This window comes from Colletotrichum lupini, chromosome 6, assembly GCF_023278565.1.
Source record: "Colletotrichum lupini chromosome 6, complete sequence".
Lineage (NCBI taxonomy): Eukaryota > Fungi > Ascomycota > Sordariomycetes > Glomerellales > Glomerellaceae > Colletotrichum > Colletotrichum lupini.
In genome coordinates, this window is record NC_064679.1 from 935,173 (window position 1) to 960,200 (window position 25,028).

Sequence of the window (25,028 nt, forward strand, 5' to 3'; positions counted from 1 at the left end):
TGGACGCGTCTTCAAACTGCCGCCCTTGCATGAACACCTGGAAATCGCCAATCGTATTCTGTGCTCTGTTTCCTCTATGAGATGCCACGGCTTCGACGGTAAGTGTCTGGTTCCCGGATGCTGCCGGTACCTGCACGCTGGGCCAAGGCGAAATGCTGATTTGAGGAAATTTCCCAAATGTTTACCCCGGACACCCACCCCCCGTCCTGCAGTCAAGGGCTCAACTTTACATGACACAAGACGTTTCCCCACCGAATAAAGAAGTCATTAGCGGACGGAAAGCTTCAACTTAGTAAACAAGCTTGTTTTGGACGGCGCCTCCTCTTTTGTGATTCGCCTGTGTTCGATGGCGTTAGCGTGGGCAATCTCACTACTTCTGGTTCGCAATTTGCCTACGGAACAGGGGTCTCTCTACGACAGCTGGAGAGCCAGCGGGAGACCAGCTCGAGGGGTCGATGAGCTCCATACCAGGAGCACGCTGCCATTCGCGGAATGATCATGTTTTCTAATCCGTCCATCAATGTTACCTTCTCGTACCTTGAATCTCAGATTTCGAGGGCTTGCCTGAAGCTATGCCTGCATTTCGTGAGCGTAAACCGTAACCCGTGGAGACTCAGCACCATCTCGTGATCATAGTATCCCTGTTGCGTTGACGGAAAAGCATCCGATCGAAAGCTTGAAGATGTTGTATAAAGAGATGGTAATGAAACATGGTTTCTGGGTTCTGGATTGCTCGGCATCCTCTACCCTCGACCTTGATATCTGTTGGCAGACCCTAAAATTCCCCTTGATACCCTTCTAATCATCATCGTTGCACACGGACTTGCAAGATGAAGATCACCTCCGCCTTGGCTACGCTGTTCGCCCTTGCGGCTGCGACTCCGACCCCTACCGTCGATTACACTGCGGAGAAGGCCCACCTCGTGAAGCGAGCCTCCATCTCAGACAAGGCGACTCTCGGTTATGCCACTCTGAACGGCGGGTAGGTTTGATAGCGAGGAATCTTGAAACGCAGCAAAACTAATAGTGTTGTAGAACTTCAGGAGGATCCGGTGGCACGGTCACTACCGTCTCTACCCTGGCCGAGTTCACTGCCGCTGTCAACGAGAAAGATACCGCCGCAAGGATCGTGGTTGTCAAGGGCACCATCAGCGGCACTGCCAACGTTCGCATCGGCAGCAACAAGTCCGTCATTGGCGCATCTGCTGGTGCAGGTGAGAATCATTCATACCTCATGTTGCCCGCACCCTGTCTTACCTTCTCGTCTTGCAGGATTCAACGGCATTGGACTGCACGTCCGCCGCATGTCCAACGTAATTATCCGCAACATCAAGTCTACCAACGTGCTTGCCTCAACTGGTGATGGCGTGAAGATTGAGGTGAGCAGCCTTCTTAGATGAGCTATAATGCCGAGCATCAAACCTGACGGATCTTTTCTCCTTAGGAAAGCATCAATGTTTGGATCGACCACTGCGAGTTCTCTTCGGCCCTTGTATCTGACAAGGACTACTATGACGGTCTCGTGGATGCTTCCCACGCTGCCGACTACATGACCATTTCCTAGTAGGTCTTCTACTCAGCCGGAGTGAGGGATGCTTGCTGACATTCATCAGCACATACTTCCACGACCACTGGAAGACTTCTTTGGTCGGACACAGCGAGAACAACGGTGCAGAGGACAGCGGCCACCTGCGCATCACCTACGCCAACAACTACTGGGCTAACTTCGGCTCTCGCGGCCCGTCTCTGCGCTTCGGTACTGGCCACGTCTACAACTCCTACTACCTCAAGTATGTACCTCGTCAATGTTTAAAGTTTACATTATTACTCCCAAGACAAAGATCAATATGACTAACGCCTCGTGTCTAGCGGTAATTCTGGAATCAATACACGCCAAAATGCCCAGGTCTTGATTCAGAGCAACGTCTTCAAGAACGTCACTGTTCCCATCACCTCTCAGGACTCCGACATCGTTGGATACGCTGTTGCCATTGACAACGATCTTGGTGGTGCTTCCAACCTGGCCCCCGTCGGTACCATGAACGCCAACTCTCCCCCTTACTCCTACAGCCTGCTCGGTTCCGCCAATGTCGTTGCTACCGTCCCTGGACAGGCTGGCCAGAAGCTTACCTTCTAAAGAGTTAAAGTAGCGGCTCAGAAGGGTAATCAAGGCATGAGGAGGCTTTGAAGTCATGGAAGCCCGAAATTTGTACATAAATCGTCCCGAATTTGGGTTCAAGTCCGGATCGAGGTGCGAGAGGGCTTGAAAGCACATAGCATTAACTTCACTGTATATATTATGAAATCAGAATCTTCATTTTTTGAGAGACGCTTGTTCAGCTGTGAATAAACATCCAACTGATAAGCGCTGTCGGCCCAAAGCAATAATACAAAGCAGAGCACTATGCGGCTTGAGGGATTTTGAACTGATGGAGCATTGATTTGAACCAAGTCAGAACATATAGCATTGTGTAAAGATGCCGCCGGTAATGAAAATGCGCTACCAAGGTATGTACAGGAGTTGTGAAGGGTATCTTCGTTCCTAGTCTTGTGTATGTCGCTCTCAGCTCTTTATGTGTCTAATCATGCGAGTGGCCATGATGTCCTGAGCCCTAGCATCCTGGTTAAGTCCAAATGCTCAACCTGTAGACATAAGAGGATCATCATGCAATTGCCACCCAATTCCACACGTCATGTACCATATCCCGCGCAGCTCTTCCGGCTGACTACCGGGGAAAATTCAAGTTCATAACCATATCTCGCACTCTTGACTCGTAATGCTTCGTGTTTGTCGCATTGCTTTTCGAGCGCGCGAATCGATCTTGCGCGTCATTATTCTTGCTAGCGACGCGGCGATCTTAATCGTCGAGGCGACGGCGCCGTGAGGATAGTTTGCAGACTTTCGGGTCTGTGAATTGGGCCCCTTCATACCATCTTCAGCTCCTCTTGTTGTGCAGGATCTACAGGAGGTATTTGAAGAGGCTGTTGAGGCGGCGGGAACATCAAAGGCTGCTCGGCAGCCTTTTGTTCAGCGGCCTTTTGTTGTTCCAGCTTTTGCTGGTTCTGTTGTGCCTGAAGTTTCTGAAGGTTCTCATGCTCCTCGACCTTTTGCTTTTGTTCCTCGGGGGAGAGAGAGTTGAAGGCGGCGATGTCCTGGTCCCACTTGATGACGCACTCAATGTTCCAGTTGCATCTCTCTACCTCGCCGAAGATAGGATGCCTGAAGCGGGGGTGACGACTCGGCCAGTTGGAGGCGTGGTAGTGGTGCTTGACAAGAGCGCCCCTGGAGTTATGGTTCCCAGAATCCGAGTGTCCCTGGCCGGCGGCAAAGGACTCGACATCGCGAACGAGGATGTTGCTGACAACTTTTGACTCGTCAATGTCGTGGAATGTGTCCCAAGTAACTGGCCCGGATCGAGAACGCGCACTCATAACTTCCAGGACGGCTTTGGTGAAGGCCGAGGGACCGGTACCGCTGATGACCTCGTCAAAGTCAAGCTTGATTGCTGAGATGGGCACACGTTGGTTCTTGGAGACCTCAGTAAGCCATGCCATGATATTCTCAACAAGCTTCAGCATGACGGGGTGACCAGGTCGCGACATGAATGTCCATTGACAGAAGGACATGGACTTCTTGCCGAGAATGGGATGGTCCTTGAAGTTCGGTTGGTCAATCTCGACGCCAATGACGAGATCGAGGTCGGCCTCTTTGTATCTTTCCGGGATCCATCGGCTGACAGGTCGGAGATCCTCGACATCAATATCGGCGTACACTCCTCCCTCGGCGTACATGATCATGTAGCGGAGCAAATCCGCCTTGATGATGGTGGCATTAACGTTGCGATACATGTCGACGATATCCGGGCGATCGAATCCGTCAGGGCCGTAGTGCTCTTCGACATACTCCATGTCGTTGTTGTCGGTTAGGACTTCATACCGGTACCCAGGGTTCTTGTCCGTCCAAGTCCGTGCAGTGAGAATCTGTTCGGCTTCGAATGAGAAGGGCGCAACCTTCCAACTCTGCCATATTTTCTTAGGGAATCCACGAGTGCTTGCTGTTGCGTGGCGACCACCGCGCTTGGAGAGGTGGACAGGTTTGGGCATCGACCCGAACAAGTCGATGTTGAGAACGAGTAGAATTATGCATACACAAGCAATGTACAAAGGCAGACATCTCCTGAGTTGTGTCGGGACTCTGTTTCTGAACAAGTTTGCCTTGGTCGAGCCCGTAGGGCTCAATGGACTCAATGGACTCATGATGGGTGAAGACATGTTGTCCGAAGTCGTCCAGAGAGAAGTGGAGGTGTTCGACCGAAGAAGCTTTTGAACCAAGCTTTGACAAAGATGCGACGAGCATAAGAACAAGCAAGACGAGTGGGATGCATGTCGAAATTTGAGGAGCTTTCTCCATGCAGGCACACAACCCCAGAGTATCCTCATCGCCGAGGCGGGGATTTCCCTACAGTTGTTCCGGCCAATTCCCCCACTCTCCTCGCCTATCAGTTGCGCATCATTGTCACGAGCCGGGTGCCAGGGTAAAGAAGGGAAAACGCCGAGGTCACCAAAAGTAAAGTCGCATCGTGTTCATCCCGTCTGTGCCTTACTGACGCCACTGCCTTGCCTCTGTTATCTAATTAAGTTTGGGACCTTCCGTGTGTGTGAGTGGCTGCTCTCACTGTCCTTCGATACGAGCAAGGCTGGAACATGAGCTCAACGGTTCCTATCCTCTTTCGTGCGGCCGGATAGCAGCGAGCAAGCCACCATCTTACACTACCAAAGAGTCAGACAGCTGGAGGATCGAAGCCATTCAGGCCAGCGGGGATGTGATGAGGACCACTCATTGCAGCTGGTCGCATTTTGCGCCATAATAGCGCCGGGACGTTGAGCTTGTTCGAGCGTCCATTGGGCCGATCCTGGCCACCGGCACCAACGGCTCTGATAGTCAGGGGAGGCAAAGGCGGTGGAACCTTCCAAATCAGGTGGGCTTGCAGGTGGATAATGCAAATTTCACGAGGGGATTTTTGCCCTCTCGATTGCTCAACCGGCCGAGTGCTCGAGTCGGAGGAGCGGTTTGTGTATCGGATGATAATCCCAAGCTAGGCCGACTGAATGCTACGCCGCTTGTGATAGCTGCCAGGGACGCCCGGTTTGATTGCAACCAACGAAGGGGGAGATGCGTCACGATGAGGGAGATGAGTGATATCGCTCCTACGCCGCTTAACTTTGATCATTTCGTTGTTGGACTTTGAAGTCTTAGCCTGGCTCTCCGCATTCTACCCCGGTCTATCCCCCGCATATCGAACCAGGAGCCCCCGGAAGGATTGTGGACCTCTGATCCTGGACTTACAGCGCCACCCCGCATGCTGTCTTGGCTCGACCGAGGAATCTTTGTCAGGTTCAGCTGGTTATTCCTCTTTTCCTGGCTTGTGAAACTCTGGATGAACGACTTGTTGACACGAACTAAGTCTATGGGCCTTTGACTTTGCGCGGAGAAGGCAACGCAAGGTTCAGTCGATCAACGCCAAGCCGGACTACACCCGCCCCAGGACTCAAGGAGCAACCTCCTGGCTGACGACTACCGACGAGCCCGTGCAGGATTCGTTGATACTGAAAAGAACCCGTGCCTCTTTTCCCAAATCATCAAAATTTCCGGAGAGGCAAGGGTCGAGAACACCTCTTCCTGCAGCATCACGCAAGCGAGGACACCCGGCGGCCGTCCTCGACCGTAAGCACGCATCAAGTGTCAGCTTGAGGCTGAAAAGACTCCTTCTTACACGATTCATTGTCTTCAGCAAAGTCTTCAACAGCCTGAAGATGCCTCCACGAAACGAAGGCACTCTCGACAGCCACGAGTGGGATGAAGTTAAGCCTACCTGGTGCGACAAGTCCAAATGGCTCGCAGATGAAAGCGACTGGAAGCCTGCTTCCCTCGTACGAATTAGGCGGCCATCTCGACTGAACATCTCCAGTCTGAGCACCTTCTTCTGGCCCATCAAAGACACCAAAAATCCAGAGAAGCTGCGGCCCACAGCATACCTTGACGGCTTGCGAGGTTTCGCTGCCTTCTTGGTGTACTGGCACCACAATCAACTATGGGCTCATGAACCTCACGTCCAAAACAGAATCTTTGAAAACGCCTTTGGATACGAAAACAAATATCACTTTATTGCCTTTCCTGGCATCCGCCACTTATTTACTGGAGGCCACTTCTCAGTATCAGTCTTCTTCGTCATATCCGGCTACGTCCTCTCCGCTAAACCTTTGAGCTTGATCCAGTCCGGAGACCACGGAAAATTCGCAGAAAATGTCGGATCAGCCTTATTCAGGCGATGGCTAAGACTTTATATCCCATTGGCGGCGACAACTTTCTTCTACATGACATTCCTCCACATGTTCAATATCTGGGTCGACAATATTGAGCGTGCGCCAACTTGGAGAGATGACGTCTGGCTCTACTATTGCGAGCTGAAGAACTTTAGCTTCGTCTTCACCACTGGAGGCGGTCCTTTCTTCAGTTGGAATCCACACCTTTGGTCCATCCCTGTTGAAATGAAGGGCTCAGTCATCGTCTACACATCTCTGGTCGCATTTTCCAGGTGTACCAGAAACGCTCGACTCTGGTGTGAGGCTGGTCTGGCTTTTTACTTCATGTACATCGCCGACGGATGGTACGGAGCCATGTTTGTCATGGGCATGATGCTCTGCGACCTCGACCTCCTGGCGAAGAAGAACGATCTCCCCAACTTCTTTCAGCGACTGGAACCCGCCAAAATTTTCATTTACTACCACCTCTTCGCGGTTTCGATGTATCTCGGTGGTGTCCCATCTTACACCGGAGACGTCATGAAGATGCGAGAGAACCGCGGGTGGTACTATTTGTCGTTTCTCAAACCTCAAGCCGTGTTCGATTACAAGTGGTTTTACCTCTTCTGGGCAGCCACAATGCTGGTATCCGCGGTTCCACGAATTTGGTGGCTGAAGAGATTCTTCGAGACACGCTTCTGTCAGTATCTAGGACGAATCTCCTTTGCCCTCTACTTGGTCCACGGACCCGTTTTGGGGACTCTGGGCGATCGACTCTACACAGCCGTCGGGTACCACAAAGAGACGGAGCGACAACATCTCGCGCACCTAGTCGACAGGTTTCCGTTACCCAAGGTTGGGCCCCTCGGCTTGGAACCGGCCTTCCTCATTCCTCATGTGATACTTCTTCCGGTCACTCTTTGGATCGCTGAGATTGTCACGAGGTTCATTGATGAGCCTAGTGTGAAAATTGCTCAGTGGCTCTACCGGAAAACTCTGCCAACAGCGCCAGCAAAGGCTTGAGATAGGCTGAGGGGGATTTGGCGTTCGGGCACATGTATTTCGGGACTGCCGAGACATTTACGGCATCTAGCACGAAGTAATGATTAGTGTAAACCACTTATAATTGATCAATTGACAACACTGTTCCACCACGCAAGACTAGACGAAAGACGCTCAGACAAACGAGGTGCTCAGTGTCACGGTGCAATCGGATTGGCTGCTATCCAGAACCATGGACCTGAGCCTATTCTAGTTGAACTCTAGAGCCCGTCTAGTATGCAGCGACGATAGACTTGCCACGCGGGCCGCCAGGCTGAGCCAGCGGTACTGGCGGGACTGAGTCCGCCACGCGCTGTCTAGTTGACTCAGCCTGCAGCAGGTAAAGTTGGGGGTTTGCCCTTCCCGCCCGAACCTCAATTTCTCCTGTGTCTGCTTTTCCTATCGACTTGCAGCTGTATCACACCCAATGACGCTGCAAGAGCGGATGCTTTCCCCAAAATGGAAGTAGTGTGGCAGCTCGTGAGGGGAATAGGATTGCAACTCAGGCCAGGGGTTCGCGCAGCTCACCGAGGCAACTCACATGCTCACATGCTCGAAATAGCGAGATTATGCTTTACCATTCACCAATCTGCTTGAGGAGCTAATCTTTGATCAAACTTGAGAGTTGATCTGAGGGACACTCCATCACTAAGCTTTGTGCATGCATCCCAGTTTACCTGACCCTTCGCACTAAAAATGCGGGTGGCTGGGGTTGACGAGCAATAGTCGGCCGCGCTTGTCAACTTGTAAGTGAGGGGAAGTTGAAAGCTCCAACTTCCATGGTAGTATTCACTTGCTCGTCTGTCGATCCCCATCACACGGCATACATCTCCCGAACACCTCCCCGTGTTTCTCATCTTAGCTTTACTTCGACAGCCTTGCATTCTAGGTCCCCCACATCCCTTGGAACTCTCATTTGTGATGCAATCGTGATCCATCGTCCTGGAGCTCGGCCAGCACATGTTGCGGGGAGATTTCGCGCAACCCCCAAAGTCCCAGACCTGCTCTTTCACGTAACCTCACTATCGGAATTGAGCACCCCAAGTGCCTACCTACACATTCACCGCAAGGTTATCTGTCAATAGGACTAGCTTGATCACTTGACTCTGCATGCTCCGACCCCACGTTCGACGTGCCGCCCGTTCCAGTCGCTTGTCCCTCGACACCTCGGCGCATGCAGACAATCCTCCCACCTCGCGATGATAGCTAGAGACTTCAAGCGCGTCATCCTCATCGTAGGCCCCTTCTTGTTTCTCGTTTATGTCGGTATACGGTGTCTCGACTTCAGAGACTCTGCTTCGGGGTTCAATTCCTGGTTCGATCACATCTTTGCACCGAATTGGAGACAAGGCGATGAACTCAAACCGCACTCGCGGCCGGCGTCTTCGGGCGTAGCGACGGAGGTACAACCTGTAGATGGCGCGCCTGAGCATCCGCCCGCATCAAAACAAACACATCATGAGATATTCTCGACGTCAACTTTCAACAAGAAGTTTTTCGCCATACGATTTGACGATGAAGGCGCGATCAATCCTAATATCATCCCGCATCCCACCATTGAGAATACCTATGTTATTGTTGCGCAAAGGCGGAAAATCAATCACGACGACTCTGAGCATGTGGGAATCACTTGTAATGCCACCTTCACGCTGGAAGGTCTCGTCTGTGTCGATGCGCCCACGGTTCTACCCATCGCAGCCACGAAGAGCGGTGATGACAAGTGCCCACCGAAACTGGCCTACATCGCCATGAACGTTGGGCCTCACGATGCGCGGGTTTTGTACGGACCCAAAGCCCCGTTCATCGTATACGGTTCCAACTCGATATTCGCCTGCTTCGGACAGTTCATGCAGGACTTCCGAACTCTCGGAGACTGGGGCTTCGAGATGTCGTTGGATCAAGGTTTCGCGCTGGGAACGGAGCTCCAGCGTCCTGCGCCTTGGGGCATGATGGAGAAGAATTGGTTTCCGTTCTGGGACGAAGAGGGCGCAGTCTACGTCCACCACGACGTGGCGCCGAAGCGAGTCTTTGCGAAGTTGAACGCGGACGGCTCCGTAGGCCCGAACCTCGGGCCATTGGCTGCCGGGGATGAGGCTTGCATGAGCAAGTACATGCCGAAGCTCCCGCCGGATCTCGAATCGATACACCAGGCGACGAACTCGCTGAGCATTACGTTTTGCAAGCGCAGCGACCCAACGTGCAAAGCCACTAGTGACAATACCTTTGTCTTTACGGTGTTCCAGCACAAAACTTTCTATCAGTTCCACAGCGAGTACGAACCGTATGTGATGGTGTTCAGACAAAAGGCCCCGTTCGAGGTATTCGCCATGTCAAAGAGACCCATATGGATACACGGGCGGGAAGAGAAACTTGGTGGAGGGTCCGACATGTTTTACGTAACCTCCATGAGCTGGAAGAGGCAAGACCAGAGGTATCACGGATTCTTGGACGATGTTTTGTTCCTCTCGTTCGGCATTGAAGACGAAAGAACCGGCGCTATTGATGTCTTGGCTGAGGACTTATTGGCTGAGCTTGGGACTTGCTTGGAACCGTGATAAACTTCAGCTCTCCAACATAGCAAATGATTAATACCACATATTTCATACGAGCCTGAGCTCAAATATATTTGAAGGAGAGTGTATCGGAAGTCCATGAGGAATGATAGCACATTTGACTTAAGGTCCTCCTCCAATCATTTGCCAGTGTGCTCGACGAAGCTTTTCAACGTGATAAACAGACAATTTTGGGCCCCAGCTTTGTCTCACTTGTATACCCGACTTCAGCCAACGGTCGAGACCCTTCCACGCCTTCGTACTAGTATTGACTCGCTCAACAATGAATCCGGGGAATGCGCACTGGCTGAGGCCCGTAGCCAGTCCCCCCAACATTCCACTTCTTTGTTCGGAAAACGACAGAATGAGTAGGAGAGCTAAAGAAGAGGAAACACTCGGCCATCGCCTGTGGTTCCCCGACAGTATCTCTTCATGGGAAGAACCTTTTTATGGACTTGAGATTGACCAGAAGATCGGCCACACATCAAACCCCGTGATGGTGCGATTGTGTTGAAGACCCAGGATTAATGATCGGCCGAGATGATGTGAATGACTTGAGACTTCCGCATTCCGGCCCAGCGTAAGCCAGAGTCGACTCTGGACAGGCACGGCAACGAGCGCACTCATTCCGCAAACGGAAGCCTCCCAAACCAAAACTGGTAATAGTCGTTGCCACTTCCAGCCGTCCCATCATATTCATAAACCATTCCTAATTCATTCGACAACGACAATGCAATGGCAAGTCACGAGAGCGTCACCGTAAGCCAACCAAGTATCGTTCCTTGCCGGAAGCAGAGCCTTGCCTCGGGAATTTGTCAACCATTGGTAGCTACCAGATTTCCTGGCGTTTTTGGGGAAGCCATCTCTCACATGTCTTTGCCTTATGAATGGAATGTGCCCCCCTGTAAGCGCCCATTTTCATCTTCATCCGGACTTCCGCCACATTACTGAGTTTCTGCCACGCTTGGCGAGAAATCCCGACGACGCCGCGACCACTCCATCCTTGCACCCTTACGGATACTTATACTCAGCACATAGCACCCAAGCGCGCGCCTTTCGCACGGAAGCCCTAGGATGTACAACCCAAACATCAGAATGATTAGTCCCGATCATTCCCTCACATTTAGCAACTTGGCGTCACAGAGCTTCGAGCTCACGCAGCACAATGTACCAACGTCTCCCGATATCCGGATGATTCAGGACATCAGTCAGGTCACTTTGACGCCTAGAGATGGAGAATCAGTCATGTCGTGGACAAAGGGGTGCTACTTTGGGAAGAGCGGGTTCGACGACGTGATGCTCTGCTGGCAAGAGCTGGAAGCCTTGACGTCTTTTTGTATCGGCATTGAGTCTCCCGAGCGCGGCTTCTTCAAGCCTATTCGGTCCCATTGGAAAGTGAAGTACAACGACGGCACGACAATCAAGGACTGGTTCTTTCCTTCAGACGACCCGTCAGATCCGTACACGTTTCCGAGCTCAATGGATGTTGACATTTCGGTTACGAGCCATTCGGTGAAGGATCAGCTAGAGCTCAAGATTACGATCAAGGATAAGACACCAAATGCTGAGCTTAAGTCATAAAATATTGTAAGTAAAGGCACTACCTACTATGAACCAAAAGCTAGCGCTTACCATCACCAATCCAGTATGTCGACGAACCACTGCACGTCAATACTTTATAGACATCCGTACGGTTTTGCGGGACACAACAGTTCAGATAGCAGTTAAGATGAGATAGGATATCCGAGATGGAAAGAGATGGTGTCGGATTGGAAGTCCAATTCGACCGCGGCATACAGCCGACTGCGCAGGGGCCAATTGGGGGCCCTATTTACGATTATCGTAGCCAGCCTAACCTACGGTTAGAACCTCCTTTTTATACCTATTACGCAAATATTTATATAGTTTAATTAATCTCTTCGTTAACTACGGTTCGAACTAACTACTTTATAATAGGGATACTAATACTAATTAGTAGTTAAATTCTACTATTATAGATTAGTAAGGTATCTCGCTATATAGAAGAGACGACCTCTTAATACCGCACGGGATAGGAGATTCGTACTAATTAACCTTATAGAAGTAGACGAAAAAGGAGGCGATTCTCGAATGCCGCACGGAATTAAGTAATCGTAGCCCTTTATTACTTACGAGAGGTTAACGTTTATTATATTAAACTACGTTAATTAATAGAACTACTTAAGCGACTAGCCTTTTGCCGTTACCCTAAGTAGCTTTTTTACTAAACGATTTTTCTATAGCCGGCCTACGATTAGAAATTAATTAGTTAAATTAGTAAAAGTATAGTATAAAAGAGCACCGCGCGATTAAAGAAGGGGATCTCTAAACGTAGATATTCTTATTTAGTAGCGAAAGTGACTTTATAAAAGTTATTAAGCTAAGAGATTTATAGTATATAGGAAAGTTTATTATTACGAGGATCTTACGGGTACGACCTTAAGCCCGCGATCTAGATAACCTCCTCGTAGCTCTTTTAACTACCCCCCTAAGTATTATTTAGGAATATAATGTAAGGGACGGTCTAACGAGAGAGGAGGGGATTTAAAGGTCCTAACGGTATCGAGCTAAGAGTATTACGGATCTCGGAAATTAACTAAAAAAGCTATTTAGAGATTATAAAGAGCACGAGGCTTAGGAGGCTAGAAGTATATAGGATAATAAAAATCGATAACTAATAAAGATCCTAAGACTAATTACTATATCTTCTTATAGTAATATAAACGTCTACCGCTACTATTATTAAAAAGAACTACTAAAACCTACCCTTTTATACTAAATAAAAAAGAGGATCTTAGTAAGTATAATAGCTAGCGATTTAAAAGGGTAGTAGTAATTATTAGAAATAGTAAAAACGAGAGTAGTAGTAAGACGGTAAGAAGAAGTAGGAATCTCTTAGACCTTAATAAATTTATTAAGTAATAAAAGTACGGATTTACTACGACCTACGCGCGGATTAGATATATCCTTATTAAAATTAAATACGCTAACGACTACTAATACGGGCATAAGCTAAAGTACGACCCTTGGCGAGTTAGGGTAAAAAAGAAGAGGACGAAACCCGATCCTAAATAGAATCCTAATCCCTTATAAATAGGTAAATATTAACCCGGACTATTAGGGGACGTGGATATATAGAATTATAAATTAGCCTAACGGTAAGTAAATTGACGTAGTATTAATCTATTTAACTAAAGTTTATAAAAAAAAGGGGCTATAGGGGTAACCCCTATTTTACGAGATCGTAAACGACTTTAGCTACTAGTTAGACGAATAGTTTACGAGTATAAGCCTAGGAATCGTAAAAGCTATTAATAAATTCCTCTATAAGTAAGGGGTATTACTAGCGTAATTATAATCGCAAGAGCTATATAAAATACTAGTAACGATAATTATAGAGGAGGAATTCGTGCTATAGAACTAAGTATAGGTCGATAGAGCGTATAATCGCTTTAACAAATTTAGAAAAAGGGTAAACGACCTAGATTTCCTCTTTATAATTACTAACGGAAATTTATTATTATAAAAGGATATACCGGGGTAAAATATAGTACTAAAAGTACGATAATCGATAATTCTACCTATTTCGATCTATAACTCGATACTACTACTAACGCGAAATTCGGCGCCGATTAGCTAATAAGAAAGGAGGTAGACGACCCGAAGTTATTAATAATACGTAGCGACGCAGGGATCGCATATAGAGACCGAAAATCTAGTAATAAATACGAGGTAATTTATAGACCTCAAAAAAATCTTCTTAAAAGAGAAATTGTACTCTAGGGGGAAGTATAAGGTCTTATAAAAAACCCTAACGATGTTTTACGATTATTACGAAAAAGTCGGAATTAGGGAATACTAATACTATTCGGTAATTAATATCGTACTCGTAAGCAAAGCTTCTAATTATTATTACGAAGTAGTGCGTAATCTCGATCGAAACGACTTTCTTAGTATAATTAACGTAATCCGAAGCCGCTTTAAGACTTATAATAGGAACCTAGAGCTCCTATCTAAGCTACGAGCGATTTTTTTTATATTTATAGCTAGGATAATAGAGGGTAAATCGCAAGTAGAGATCTTTAAAGAGCTTATCGATCGAATCGATAAGCTAGTAAAAACCTAGCTAAATAAGGGGATAAATAAGCGGAAAGTCGGATATTTTTATACCGTAGTCTAGCGTATACTAGAGGTAAAAATTACCCTATACTAAGTACCCGAAGATTACGAGACGCTCTATTCGAGGCTAAGATCTAGCTTTAATATTAAAGCGAGAATGCCGCGCTAAACCTATTTTTAAATATATAACGGCCCTTATTAGTAATATTAGGTCGATCGAACGTATAATAAAAAAGGAAAAGAGGCTAGATACGGTAATCGCTAATAAGGAGGCCCAGATTTATTAAATAAGTAGAGATTTAACTTACGAGCAGAGTAATAAAAAAAGTAATATTATATTTATAAAAAGGATAGATATTAGTTAAGTAACTACTCCGAAGAAGAGCGTACTAAATCGTACGAATAATATAAAAAGTCGAGGGTAGTAAATAGTAAGACTAGCCCTCGTCGGTTTAACTAATTCCTTATTATATATAAGGGTAGATCCGGGGGTATAGAACCTAGCGACGGTAGCTAAAGTAGTAACCTAAAGTATATACCCCCTATAGGAGATTCGGAAAATAAGGAAGATCTTACCCCCTATACTAACGAATTAGATTATAACGAAATCGACGATATTAACTACTCTTTTTTTACCCCGTTAGCTTCTAGAGGATATACGAAACTAAACGAATAGAGGGTAGTAAAAGCTCTTAATAAGTAGGCTTTTATTTATAAATAGTAAGGGAAGGTCCTTTAAATAATAAATACGGAGGCGGCTAAAAGGGCGAATCTAATAGGGCCGAAGCCTATTTTCTTAACGATTAAAAAAAAGACGCTCTCTCTCTCGATATTTAAAGAAAAGGAACATAGTACTAAGTATATCTAGGGGTAGCTAAAGGGGTCCTTTTTATACTACCTAGATCCCTCGAATACTAAGCTTATATAAGTATTTTATATAAGCGAAAGGTACGGCCTAGACGATTTTTATAAGATTATCTTAGATATTAAGGTATCGTAATAGTTAACTAGAGAAAAAGGGCAATTCTAGGTACTATAGAAGATTGCGCTAGTAATATTTAATATATCGATGGTAAGTATTACGAGGATTAGTTTCGGCTTAGGTAAGGAAATCGTCGCCCTAGGTATAATAAAAATAGAGACGCACTTCGGAACGATAACTTTCTATATTTTACCCGTTAATACCCTATTTCTCCTATATTTAAAAGATATAGATCGACTAAGTATTATATTTAATAATACGAGGAATAGAATCTTTAGTAATAAGCACTTCGAGATAGTCGAACGACGATAGGGGCATGCGTTTATAAAGCTTATTAACGACACGAAGTTAATTAATTACCTAACGGAAAGTAAGCTTAGAAGACTATACTAAATATTCGGGCACCCGTTAGTTACGAGGCTATATAACCTCCTAAAGTAATTAAGTAATAATAATATTAAAATAGGGGCGCTAGAGTAGTTAACGAAAGTATACTACTAATACTAAATAAATACGCAGAGCCTACGTAAATTTAAGTTTAAATTACGTAATAAGCTTAACTTTAACTAGGAAATCGTCGTCGATATCTTTTATTTAAATAGTTAGCTAGTACTATATATAATCGACGTAGCTATATCCTTTTAAGTAGGGCAATTCCTCCGGGATTTATAAGTAAAGATAGTATAGGTAGCCTTGCGAAAAAGCTAGATCGATATATACTAAGGACCGCTAAACAGTATTAGAACTAACGCTAGTACTAGCTTTAAGTTAGTAAAATTTAGGGATAATATAACGGCCTACGGTATATAGCTAAAAGTCGTACCCGTTAAAGCGCACTATAGTATTAAAAAGGTAAAAAGGGTATACTAGTAGTTAAAAAGGGCGTTTAGAATTATTAAAAAAGAAAATCCGGATTCTATCGATAACGAATACCTCTAGATAGTATTTAAATACTATAACGATACTATAGGGCCTAACGGACTTATACTAACGCTATTAGTATTTAGAGCATATCTAAAAACGACCTTAGCCTCGTTATTATTACTAAGTATAAGCTAACGAGCCCGAGTAGTTAAAAAAGTAATATAAGCACTGCGCGAGGTAAGTATAAAAAGGTAAGTTAACGAGGTAATTACTATGCGCAATAGGCCCGATATAAAGGATAATCTAAATATACTACTAAATTCGGAAGTACGAGTATAGTGCGAAATTACCTAATAGTGGGCTAGGCTATATAAGTTAATTTCTATTAACGAGCGCTCTTATATAGTCGCGAGAGATCGTAACTAGCTACTCGAAATATTAATTACGGTAGTTAGACCGTACTATATAGATCCTAACGAGGTAATTTCTAACCTATAAAAAAAAGAAGAGCTAAGGGAAACTATATAACCCGTAGTAGAGGTATAGGAAATTATCCTTAACGAAATCGTCGTAGTAGTACTAATAAATAACGAGGAAAAGGAAATTATTAAAAGGGTACTAATACTACTAGCGAGACGTCGTAAAAAACTACGATAGCAAGCCCTAATATAGCAATTTATTACTAGCGACGAGGTAATTAATACCTTTTATATAATAAAAAAGAAAGCCGATTTTAAGCTAGTAATTAAACTACGTAAGGAAGGCGTAATTATAACTACTAAAAAACCGTATAAGGGATTAGATCTTATCGAAGTAAATACTCTTTACGATCGAGGGGTCTATCGATTTATCCTATACGACTTAGAAAAATATATAAACCTCCGCATATTTAAATTACGAATAGTTCGTAAGATTAAAAAGAAAAGAATACCCTAGCCGTACGAGAAGTCTAGATACGTAATTTAGGGGTACGGCGACGTTAAAAAGGCGACGCTACTTATATAATTACTTACTATATAGCGCTATAGCTAACGATTAATAATAATACTAATAATATTACTACGGAAAAAGGGATACGAGATTTAGAGCCGTAATATTACCTAGGCCTATACTTAATTAGCTATAGGGCTCATAAGGAAAATCCTAGCCTATTTACCGAAGGAAATAGCTAGTAAGTACTTAGAAAGCACGATTATTAAAGTACTTAAGCTACTATATAGGCTCGCAAAATTAGGTACTTATTAGTAGGCTACTTACTACGATTTTTATATTAATTAACTATTAATAGTTACTTCTACGTACGACCCGTACTTATTAGTCGCAGAGTACGAAGGCGATTAATTTAGGATCGTCGGAATATAAACCGACGATATATTAGGCCTATCCGATATTAACTTTATAAAAAAAGAGGATAAGGAGCTTTAAAAAGCGGGCTTTATAATAAAGCTAAAAAAGGTCTTTATAATAAATACCCCCCTAGTATTTAACGGCGGGATTCTTATAATCGAAAGGGAAACCGTCGTTTTTTAATAAAAGGGGTAGGACGAGAAGATTAACCTCGTTAATCTAAACGTAACTAATATTAAAAAGCGGTATAAAGCTAAGCTCGTATAAGGGGTATATATTACGAATATTTATTAGCCCAAGGCGACTTTTAACTATATTAGAGTAATATAAGCTATAGATCTAACTAAACGAGACGTCGAGGTACTTAATAAGTAGCTTAAGTAGTAGTAAATAAATCTCGATCGAGGTCTCGTTTACTACCCGATCGACCTTACGACTAGTAAGCTTTACGTCTTCGTTAATAAGTTATTTATAAATAATAACGACCTTACTTCGTAATTAGAGTATATTATTATCCTAGTTAACGAGAGTATAAGTAAGAGCGAATTTACTATATATAGTAATATAATCTATTACTCGTTAACTAAAAGTAAGCGGGTAACGAGAAATATATTAGTATTAAAGGTTTATAATATAGTTAACGGCGTTAACCTCTCTTATATAATTTTAACGACGCTAAGAAAGATTACCGATCGAATTAGCCTTCTACCTATTTTAATAGTTATTTATATAGATTCCTATTTACTATATGAATACCTCGTTAAATTAGGAACGATAAAGGAAAAGAGGCTTATAATCGATATTATAGCCTTTAGGTAATCGTACGAAAGGCGCAAAATACTCGAGATTTATTAGATTAATAATAAAAATAACCTCGCAGACGCTTTTATAAAAGTAGTACTAAATAAGGGATTAGAGTAATTCGTAGGTAGCGGAAAAGTTATTATATAAATAGAGGGATAGGTTATATAAAAAAAGTAAAAAAAAGGGGGAAAAGGAGACGACTTAGTAAACGGGCCCGAGGTCGAATTATACCTCTAACCGTAGTAGTTAAATTAATAAAAAAAAGAGAAAGTTAGTATCGGATTAGAAGTCTAATTCGACCGCGATATATAGCCGACTGCACAGGGGCTAATTAGGGGCCCTATTTACAATTATTATAGCTAGCTTAACCTACGGTTAGAACCTCCTTTTTATACTTACTACGCAAATATTTATATAGTTTAATTAATCTCTTTGTTAACTACGGTTCGAACTAACTACCCTATAATAAGGATACTAACAAATAGGATAATTCAATACCGGCGTTGTTTTTAAAAGCATTTTGGGAGGCGACTTTATTTAGATACAATAGTTCCTCCTTAAGATTTAATTATTCGATCAATGTCTTTAAATGTTTTCGTAAACTTCGTACTATAGGAACATTTGTTATATATTGCCCGTCTTGAAGTTTCACCTTTTATTCCCAAACCTGCATGGCGTGTAAGTGCTTTCTACCCGAGTTTCGTTAGGCTAGCAATAACCTGCTGATGATCTTGACGTACACCAGACTCTTCTGTGAGAATTCATAGGAGATCTAAGCTGGTATTCGATTGTTGTAGTCTACGCAGTCTCGCCAAACTTGAGCCGCTTGAATGACGACTATCACTCCCAAAATGAACGATGACGTCCCGTTTCCCGGTTGTCAACGTATCTGTGAGATTGCTTCAATCGAATATAGAAGAATTCAAAAGTTCCATGCAACGGTCTTCTATCGTACTGATACTCACCTCACTCATAAGCCTCACTCCCATACACGGTTGCCTTCAAACTCAGGCTATTTTGAATCGTGGTTGGAATACAGCCAACACCTCTTGAACTGAGCGATCGATGACCAAAGCAGGTAAAACTTCTCTCTCAGACCCGTTGGGTACTGTTAAGTCTTTTGGAAAAAGTGAATGAGTCACAGTGCAATGGCGATTGCCCACTTGAGCTCTGCTCTGTCAATCGCCAACAGCGTTGAATCGCAGACACGACACAAGAGTCGTGATGTACTTCCCCGCAATTCCATTCTTGCGGGGATTGAATTTTTATCCTCCTACTCTGTTGCTAACAAAGAGATGATCGCTTCGGAAATTGAGGCTGACTTCATTCTCCGTTCCAGGCTCACAGTATTATTGTAAATGATCCGGGTCAAGGCATGATACGTTCTCTCCGTAGGATTTGGCTTGAAATGATGCACATAAGGTAAACAGCTACCCGCTCTTTCAAGCTGTCCGCACTCGAATGAAGCCTAACTTCCTCAGCTGTGGATCCGTGAGACAAGGCTTGGCTAAGCTTCAACTCTCCACAACTCGTACCCAACCATCTTCTTCGCTTCACGAACTTCTGCATCGGGACTCTGGGAGCCACTCTTGGAGCTATCCACTCCGCAATCTCTTCATCATAAGATGGTCTGGTGGTGTAGTTGGTTATCACGTCAGTCTAACAGTTTGAGATCTTCTCATCGAACTCTCCCCCTGTTTCACTGAAGGTCTCCGGCTCAAGTCCGGGCTAGATCATGACTGGGCGATTGGTTTAGTGGTATAATGACCGCTTAGCATGCGGTAGGTCCTGGGTTCGATTCCCAGATCGTCCATTTTTGGCTAGTTATCATGCATGTGTGGTTGAGAATGAGCCTCATGTTGACTTTTTAGTCTCTCAGGATGCTGCGTCACCCAATAGCTGTATGTCAGACACAAGGTTGCATCACCCCTGGCCATCTCGACAATGACAACCCGGCAATTTGGAAAGCGACATTTTTCCGATCAAGCCAATCGTTGAGAGATCGCCTTCGCCCAATGATAAGTGAGAGAAAGCGGATTTCCGTTTACGGTAGAGTGGCTGCTTACACGCGCTAGGGTCTGGAGTGGAAACTCTGGGAGCTGACATCGCGCTAAGGATCAGGGTCTCGGCAGGCTCTGCTGGGCGTGCTGGGGCAGGACAGCCGTAGATAGTACGGATATTGACTCGAATGTGTAAAGAGAAGTGGCATTTGCTGTCCTTACCCAAACAATGACAAAGGCGACAGAGTAGGTCATAAATGTGTTTAATACAAATATGTATGCTGTTATTGTTCTAAGAGCTCAAGATTAACTAACTTTATTTCATCGTTACCAAGGATTTGGCCAGTTGGAGCTATTGGGGTTATGATTGTTTGTGCATGTATTGATACAGAATGACAAAAAGAGGCTCATGTTGCCCATCAGACATACAGAGTCATATTAGCAGAGTGCGAAAGATACTTGATTACTCCCACGGGATCCGAGACAGCCCTATGAAGCCCAGCTTGCCCAGGCATCCAAATTACCGCCATTGACTACGTGGAAACGGGCGCGCTAAGAGGATCACCATCCCTGTTTGGCTTCCCTGTGAGGCCCACCCGCCTCCAACTTTACAGCTCAAAGCTCCAACCAGCGTGGTTTACTCTAGCTAGCCAGCAGATGGGATGGAATCTGTCAGCATTTAGGGACCCCTTTAAAGCTCGAATGTTTCGCCCAGATTTCCGGCAACATGTGGTGAATTACATCCCGCATCTCTCTCGCTCAATCACCACGACAGCGTAATTGTCTGTCTTTGCGAACCAAGATGGCGCCCATATCACAGCTTCTCCCACCAGTTGCCAGCTTGTCCGGTGTCGGCTTGCTTGCGCTGGGGTCAGTGGCACTGCTGTATATCATCAGCCGACTATTTCTCAGCATCCCTTACCCCAAGGGCATCCCGCTCATTGGCGAGCCTGATGGTGCCACACGATTCAGCATCCGCACGTATTTGCGGTTCTATACCGATTGCCAGGGTCTGTTCCGTGAGGCCTACGATAACGTACATCCTGTCTTGGTCCTCGCATCTCCTCCCGTTCGCTAACCTCAGGCCTAGTATACCAAGAAGGGAAAGCCGGTAATCATTCCAGGCATCGGTTTCCGCCATGAGGTCATTATGCCCACGAGCTCGATGCGATGGGTTCAGACACAGCCGGAAAGCCAGCTCGATCCCAGCACCGCTTTTGCAGAGGTTGATCAGGTTCATTGGGCTCTTGGCCACGACCGATATGTGGTGGATGCGTGGCAAGGCCACCTGGTCAAGACCGAGATGAATGCGATCCTGGAGAACATTTGCGCCGCCATGAACGAGGAGCTCGGTACTGCCTTTGACAAGTGGTTCGGGACCAATCCGGAGTGGAAGGAAATCGACCTATTTGAGTCGTTGAAAATGGTCGTTGCGCAGGCTGCGAGCCGCTTCACCATCGGCCCAGGCCTGGGCCTTTATAGGTACCCTCCATATAGACGGCTGCACAGAGACATCAAGCTGACGGAAAGTAGGTCGTAATAAAGACTACCTCAATCTCAATTTCGATATTATTATCGGATTAGAAGTCTAATTCGACCGCGGCATACAGCCGACTGCGCAGGGGCCAATTAGGGGCCCTATTTACGATTATCATAGCTAGCCCAACCTACGGTTAGAACCTCCTTTTTATACCTACGTAGATATTTATATAGTTTAATTAATCTCTTTGTTAACTACGGTTCGAACTAACTACCCTATAATAGGGATACTAATACTAATTAGTAGTTAAATTCTACTATTATAGATCGGTAAGGTATTTTGCTACGTAGAAGAGACGACCTCTTAATACCGTATGGGATAAGAGATTCGTACTAATTAACTTTACGGAAGTAGACGAAAAAGGGGGCGATTTTCGAATGCCGCACGGAATTAAGTAATCGTAGCCCTTTATTACTTACGAGAGGTCGACGTTTACTACGTTAAACTACGTTAATTAATAGAACCGCTTAAGCGACTAGTTTTTCGCTATCGCCTTAAGTAGCCTTTTTACTAAATAACTTTTCCGCGGCCGGCCCGTAATTAGAAATTAACTAGTTAAATTAATAAAAAGAAATACTTACGTAGTAACTACCTACTTAGTTAATTAGCGCGACGGGCGAGCTTAATAGTATAGTATAAAAGAGCACCGCGCGATTAAAAAAAGGGATCTCTAAACGTAGATATTCTTAGTTAGCGTAGTAAGAAGCGTGTAGGAGTTATTAAGTTAAGAGATTTACGGTATATAGAAAAAGTCTATTATTATTAAGATCTTACGGGTACGACCTTAAGCCCGCGATTTAGACGACTTCTTTATAGCTCCCTTAACTACCCCCCGAGTATTACTTAGGAATATAGTATAGGGGACGGTTTAACGAGGGAGGAGGGGATTTAGAGATTACAGAGAGTACGAGGCTTAGGAGGCTAGAAGTATACGGAAAAGCGGAAATCGGTAACTAGTAAAGATCCCGAGACTAATTATTATATCGTCTTATAGTGATATAAACGTCTGCCGCTACTATTGGAAAAAGGAATTGCTAAAACCTACCCTTTTATACTAGATAAAAAGGAGGATCTTAATAGGTACGATAGTTAGTAATTTAGAAAGGTAGTAGTAATCGCTAGAGAGGGTAGAAACGAGAGTAGTAGTAAAACGGCGAGAGGAAGTAGGAATCTCTTAGACTTTAATAAATTCGTTAAGTAGCGAAAGTACGGATTTATTACGACTAGCGCGCGGATTAGATATATCCTCGTTAAAATTAAATACGCTAGTAACTACTAATATAGGTATAAGCTAGGGTACGACCCTTAGCGAGTTAGGGTAAAGAAGAAGAGGGCGAAACCCGATCTTAGATAGAATCCCTATCCCTTATAAGTAGGTAAATATTAACCCGGACTATTAGGGGACGTGGATATATAGAATCGCGGATTAGCTTAACGGTAAGTAAATTGACGCGGTATTAATCTATTTAACTAAGGTTTATAAGAAAAAGGGGCTATAGGGGTAACCCCTGTTTTACGAGATCGTAGACGACCTTAGCTATTAGCTAGATAAATAGTTCGTAAGCGTAAGCTTAGGAATTGCGAAAGCGGTTAATAGATTTCTTTATAGGCGAGGGGTACTATTAGCGTAATTATAATTACGAGAACCTTACGAAATCCTAGTAGCGACGATTACGGAGGAGGAATTCGTAATATGGACCTAGGTATAAGTCGATAGGGCGTATAATCGCTTTAACGAATTTAAAAAAAGGGTAAACGACCTAGATTTCCTTTTTATAATTACTAACGGTAATCTGTCGTTATAAAAGGATATATAGAGGTAAAATATAGTATTAGAAATACGATAATTAATAATTCTGCTTATTTTAATTTATAGCTCGTCGCTACTACTAATGCGAAATTCGGTACTAATCGGTTAGTAAGAAAGGAGGTAGACTACTCGAAGTTACTAATAGTACGTAGTAACGTAGGGATCGTATATAGATACTAAAAATCTAGCGGTAAATACGAGGTAGTTTATAGACTTTAAAAAGATCTTCCCGAAAGAGAAATTGTACTCTGGGGGGAAGTATGAGGTTTTATAAGAAACCCTGACGATGTTTTATAATTATTGCGAAAAAGTTAGAATTAGGGAATACTAGTACTATTCGGTAGTTAATGTCGTACTCGTAGGTAAAGCCTCTAATTACTACTACGAAGCGGTGCGTAATCTCGATCGAAACGACTTTCTTAGTATAATTAACGTAATCCGAAGCCGCTTCGAGACCTATAATAAGAACCTAGAGCTCCTATTTAAGCTATGAGCGATTTCTTTTATATTTATAGTTAGGATAATAGAGGGTAAATTGCGAGTAGAAATTCTCGAAGAGCTTATCGATCGAATTAATAAGCTAACGAAAACCTAGCTAAATAAGGGGACTAACGAGCGGAAAGTTGGATATTTTTATATTGTAGTTTAGCGCGTTCTAGAGGCGAAAATAACTCTATATTAAGTACCTAAAGATTACGAGATACTTTACTCGAGGCTAAGATCTAGCTTTAATATTAAGGTAAGAATGCTACGCTAAACCTACCTCTAGGCGTACGACGGCCCTTATTAGTAGTATTAGGTCGACCGAACGTATAATAGGAAAGGAAAGGAAGCTAGGTATAGTAATTATTAGTAGGGAATCCTAGATTCGTTAAATAGGTAAAGATTTAACTTGCGAGTAGGGTAACGGAAGAAGTAGTGTTTTATTTATAAAAAGGATGGATGTTAGTTAAGTAATTACTCTGAGGAAGAGCGTGCTAAATCGTACGAATAATATAGAAAATCGAGGGTAGTAGATGGCAAAACTAGCCCTTATCGATTTAACTAATTCCTTGTTATATATAAGGGCAGATCCGGGGGTACGGAACTTAGTAAAAGTAGCTAATTTAGCGGCCTAAAGTACCCGTACCCTATGGGAGATTTAGAAGATAAGGAAGATCTTACCCCTTATACTAACGAATTGGATTATGATAAAGTCGACGATATTAACTACTCTTTCTTCGCCCCGTTAGCCTCGGGAGGATATACGAGGCTAAACGAATAAAAAGTAATAAAAGCCCTTAATAAGCAGGCTTTTATTTATAAATAGTAAGGGAAGGTCCCTTAGATAACGGATACGGAGGTAGGTAAAAGGACGAATCTAATAGCGCAGAATTCTACTCTCTTAATATTTAAAGAAAAGAGATAGGGTACTAAGTAATTCTAGGGGTAGCTAGAGGGGTCCTTTTTATATTACTTAGATTACTCGAATACTAAGCTTATATAGGCATTCTACGCGAACGAAAGGTACGGCCTAGATAATTTCTATAGGATTATTTTAGATACTAGGGTATTATAATAGTTAATAAGAGGAAAAGGGTAATTCTAGGCGCTATAGAAAATTGCGCTAGTAATGCTTAATACGTCGATAGTGGGTATTGCGAGGATT

General features: G+C 44.2%; 6 protein-coding genes and 2 non-coding genes across 8 annotated transcripts; 7 read left to right on the top strand and 1 right to left on the bottom strand.

Moving 5' to 3' along the window:
• Positions 1-830: 830 nt before the first annotated feature.
• On the top strand, positions 831-2,137 carry CLUP02_11759 (pectate lyase; the record flags this gene model as incomplete). The annotated part of the gene is made up of 6 exons (XM_049290726.1): positions 831-982; positions 1,036-1,214; positions 1,273-1,379; positions 1,445-1,563; positions 1,614-1,790; positions 1,870-2,137. The coding sequence occupies 6 exons, from the start codon at positions 831-833 to the stop codon at positions 2,135-2,137; spliced, it is 1,002 nt and encodes a 333-aa protein (XP_049147871.1).
• Positions 2,138-2,925: 788 nt separating this feature from the next.
• CLUP02_11760 (glycosyltransferase sugar-binding region containing DXD domain-containing protein) lies at positions 2,926-4,272 on the bottom strand (the record flags this gene model as incomplete). Its single annotated transcript, XM_049290727.1, has 1 exon — positions 2,926-4,272. One exon carries the CDS (start codon positions 4,270-4,272, stop codon positions 2,926-2,928), a length of 1,347 nt encoding a protein of 448 aa, XP_049147872.1.
• A 1,542-nt stretch (positions 4,273-5,814) lies between these two features.
• Positions 5,815-7,326, top strand: CLUP02_11761 (acyltransferase; the record flags this gene model as incomplete). Its single annotated transcript, XM_049290728.1, has 1 exon — positions 5,815-7,326. The coding sequence occupies one exon, from the start codon at positions 5,815-5,817 to the stop codon at positions 7,324-7,326; it is 1,512 nt and encodes a 503-aa protein (XP_049147873.1).
• A 1,217-nt stretch (positions 7,327-8,543) lies between these two features.
• On the top strand, positions 8,544-9,899 carry CLUP02_11762 (uncharacterized protein; the record flags this gene model as incomplete). Its single annotated transcript, XM_049290729.1, has 1 exon — positions 8,544-9,899. The coding sequence occupies one exon, from the start codon at positions 8,544-8,546 to the stop codon at positions 9,897-9,899; it is 1,356 nt and encodes a 451-aa protein (XP_049147874.1).
• Positions 9,900-10,991: 1,092 nt separating this feature from the next.
• On the top strand, positions 10,992-11,477 carry CLUP02_11763 (uncharacterized protein; the record flags this gene model as incomplete). The annotated part of the gene is made up of 1 exon (XM_049290730.1): positions 10,992-11,477. The coding sequence occupies one exon, from the start codon at positions 10,992-10,994 to the stop codon at positions 11,475-11,477; it is 486 nt and encodes a 161-aa protein (XP_049147875.1).
• Positions 11,478-19,657: 8,180 nt separating this feature from the next.
• On the top strand, positions 19,658-19,766 carry CLUP02_tRNA204. Its single transcript has one exon. It is a non-coding gene; the product is annotated as a tRNA-Val (tRNA).
• Positions 19,767-19,771: 5 nt separating this feature from the next.
• On the top strand, positions 19,772-19,843 carry CLUP02_tRNA205. Its single transcript has one exon. It is a non-coding gene; the product is annotated as a tRNA-Ala (tRNA).
• A 989-nt stretch (positions 19,844-20,832) lies between these two features.
• CLUP02_11764 (cytochrome P450) lies at positions 20,833-21,570 on the top strand (the record flags this gene model as incomplete). The annotated part of the gene is made up of 2 exons (XM_049290731.1): positions 20,833-21,066; positions 21,121-21,570. The coding sequence occupies 2 exons, from the start codon at positions 20,833-20,835 to the stop codon at positions 21,568-21,570; spliced, it is 684 nt and encodes a 227-aa protein (XP_049147876.1).
• Positions 21,571-25,028: the final 3,458 nt, after the last annotated feature.